Source organism: Priapulus caudatus, unplaced genomic scaffold (assembly GCF_000485595.1).
Source record: "Priapulus caudatus unplaced genomic scaffold, Priapulus_caudatus-5.0.1 Scaffold37, whole genome shotgun sequence".
Lineage (NCBI taxonomy): Eukaryota > Metazoa > Priapulida > Priapulimorpha > Priapulimorphida > Priapulidae > Priapulus > Priapulus caudatus.
In genome coordinates this window covers 546,473-549,532 of record NW_014577098.1, presented here as the reverse complement: position 1 = coordinate 549,532, position 3,060 = coordinate 546,473, and the positions used below count along the sequence as shown (strand labels likewise).

The window sequence follows — 3,060 nt, the reverse complement described above, 5'->3', positions numbered from 1 at the left end:
GGTATGTGTGACAAGGAGAAGGTATGTGTGACAAGGAGAAGGTATGTGTGACAAGGAGAAGGTATGTGTGACAAGAAGAAGGTATGTGTGACAAGGAGAAGGTATGTGTGACAAGGAGAAGGTATGTGTGGCAAGGAGAAGGTATGTGCGTGAAGGAGAAGGTGTGGTGCGCGTGTGTGTTTGAAAAAGGCATGTTTGACAAGGAGAAGGTATGTGTGATAATGAGAAGGTGTGTGTGATAAGGAGAATGTATGTGTGACAAGGAGAAGGTATGCGTGGTAAGGCGAAGGTATGTGTGACAAGGAGAAGGTATGTGTGACAAGGAGAAGGTATGTGTGGCAAGGAGAAGGTATGTGCGTGAAGGAGAAGGTGTGGTGCGCGTGTGTGTTTGAAAAAGGCATGTTTGACAAGGAGAAGGTATGTGTGATAATGAGAAGGTGCGTGTGACAAGGTGATGGTATGTGTGACAAGGAGAAGGTATGTGTGATAAGGAGAAGGTATGTGTTATAAGGAGAAGGTATGTGTGATAAGGAGAACGTATGTGTGATAAGATAATGTATGTGTGACAAGGAGAAGGTATGCGTGGTAAGGCGAAGGTATGTGTGACAAGGAGAAGGTATTGTAACAAGGAGAAGTTATGTGTTACAAGGAGAAGGTATGTGCATTGTGCAGGAGGCAGTAATAACAGTAGAGCTCAGCACTGAAGCATCTATCTCAAACCTTGCTGCTGTAGGCTATTCATCTTTACCTTAGATTATTAAGTGGAGCCTTAGGGGATCTCTGTGTTTGCTTTGGTAAGGGTGTAGTAATGAGTCAGCAGTGTTGCTGCAGCCGCAGGCGATTTGATTTGTGATGGCGATATCGGAACGTTGATAAGTGTATATTGATTGCAGCATGTTTTAGTTCTTTATGAAAGTCGTGTTAATCCGTCGCTCACGGGACATTATGGGCTCATTCATAGCTGAATAAAGGCCGCTCTTCACGATGATAAACACCTATGTGTGAGTCAATAATGCCCCGATGTGTGGTATGATGAATTCTCTCTATACGTGACCACTCGCCTCTCTACGTGCATTGACGCGTGTGTACAGCATGTGTTCAGACCGTTTATAGCTGGCAAACACTATATTCACACAAATATTTGGCATTTCGTACGATAGATTCCCGAATGCTAAGTTTGCAATGTTGAAGCTGCAGCCACGGCCTTTGGTATTTGGTATTTGGCGTGTCAATGCGACAGCCACGACCTTGGCATTTGGCATCGTAGATTTTCTGCCTGCAACATGGAACTCTCACGTTGCATGATCTTTCTGACTAGCATTCAAACATTCAAACACGCATTTGTTGCGATGCCTTGATGGTAACAGGTAACCGGTCTGTGCCGGTGCCGGTCTATGAAATAGTGCCGGCTACCACATGCAGGCCCACGCGTGTACGCTTCATCGCATTGTCTGTTCCCCAGGTGACCGGTCCGCGCGAGTCCATGTACAAGCAGTTCTAGTACCAACGTCGTGTTCATGTAGTAGATGCTTCATCGTGTCGTCCGTTCCCCAGGTGACCGGTCCGCGCGAGTCCATGTACAAGCAGTTCTAGTACCAACGTCGTGTTCATGACGGATCATTCTTGACAGGACAGGAGGTTTACTGTGTTTAGTTGTGATTCGTGCACGCGGGCACGCCGTTAGATAGTAGAACAGTGTGCACGTGCAGGTGCTCATTTACAGCGCACGCTGATAGATATAATTTAATCATAATTAGGCTTATTAATTTGATTATGTTGATTTAAGCAGAATAATTGATGTTAATGTATACTGAGATGTGTTAGTGCTCATTCATACAAGGACACACATGTACACGTACTGTAATCCCACGCTGGCACAGTCAAATCTGCATGTCAGGGTCAATCAAGGGTAACATCAAAAGTATTGTTTTGATCTGTTAGTCTTTCCGGTTATCCAAGACCTGGCTGTACATTCAACCCTCTGGTAGCAGTCGTCACTATAAGATGGTCGCCTGTCTAGAAAGGACACTTGATTTTTTTTGCTTTGGTTGCATTTATATGGTGAAGCTATACGTCTGTAGAATGGTCATCTGTCTATAAAGGACACTTCTGGCATTTTCCTTGAGTAGTTATCATATACAGGTTTAACCATTCAATTCGAATTCCAAGAGTGTTATTTTATATAGACAGATGTGTGTTCTATAGAGGTGGTCTCACCACGTAGCTATGATTCAAGATAAATGCCAAATGTCATGTCCTTTATAGATAGGTGTCTGTCGTATCGTGATGGTTTCACCATTTAACTACAACTCGAGTGTGCCAACAACAATGCCAAAAGTGTCCCCTATACACAGGTGTCCCCTCTATGGAGGTGTCCGCTAACGCTGTGTTGACCGTGCGATTTTGCGACTGCAGGGCAGATGAAGTCCCTTCGTCTGTTCTTCAACAACGATGAGGGCACGTGTGGTCAGCTGGTCATCGCTAGCAGGGAGAGCCAGTACAAGATCTTCCACTTCCACCGCGGCGGCCTCGACCGAGTCGTCGAAGTGTTCGAGGAGTGGAACTTCATCGACAAGGCCAAGGAGAAGGTGAATGAGGGGGGTGCGTGAAGGAGAGGGTGTGGTGCCTGAGTGTATTTGAAAAAGGCATGTTTGACAAGGAGAAGGTATGTGTGACATGGAGAAGGTAGGTGTGACAAGGAGAAGGTACGCGTGACAAAGATAATGTATGTGTGACAAGGAGAAGGTATGTGTGGTAAGGCGAAGGTATGTGTGACAAGGAGAAGGTGCGCATGACAAAGATAATGTATGTGTGACAAGGAGAAGGTATGTGTGATAATGAAAAGGTGTGTGTGACATGGAGAAGGTATGTGTGACAAGTAGAAGGTGCGCGTGACAAAGATAATGTATGTGTGACAAGGAGAAGGTATGCGTGGTAAGGCGAAGGTATGCGTGACAAGGAGAAGGTGCGCATGACAAAGATAATGTATGTGTGACAAGGAGAAGGTATGTGTGACAAGGAGAAGGTATGTGTGACAAGGAGAAGGTATGTGTGACAAGG

General features: G+C 45.4%; 1 protein-coding gene across 1 annotated transcript in view; it reads left to right on the top strand.

The window, feature by feature from the left end:
- LOC106818702 (TBC1 domain family member 16-like) overlaps positions 1 to 3,060 on the top strand; it is a 45,110-nt gene that overhangs the window by 22,764 nt on the left and 19,286 nt on the right. Inside the window, exon 5 of the mRNA XM_014823382.1 lies at positions 2,416 to 2,588. Within this exon, the coding sequence (XP_014678868.1) occupies positions 2,416 to 2,588 (173 nt within the window). The remainder of the gene's footprint in view (positions 1 to 2,415; positions 2,589 to 3,060) is intronic.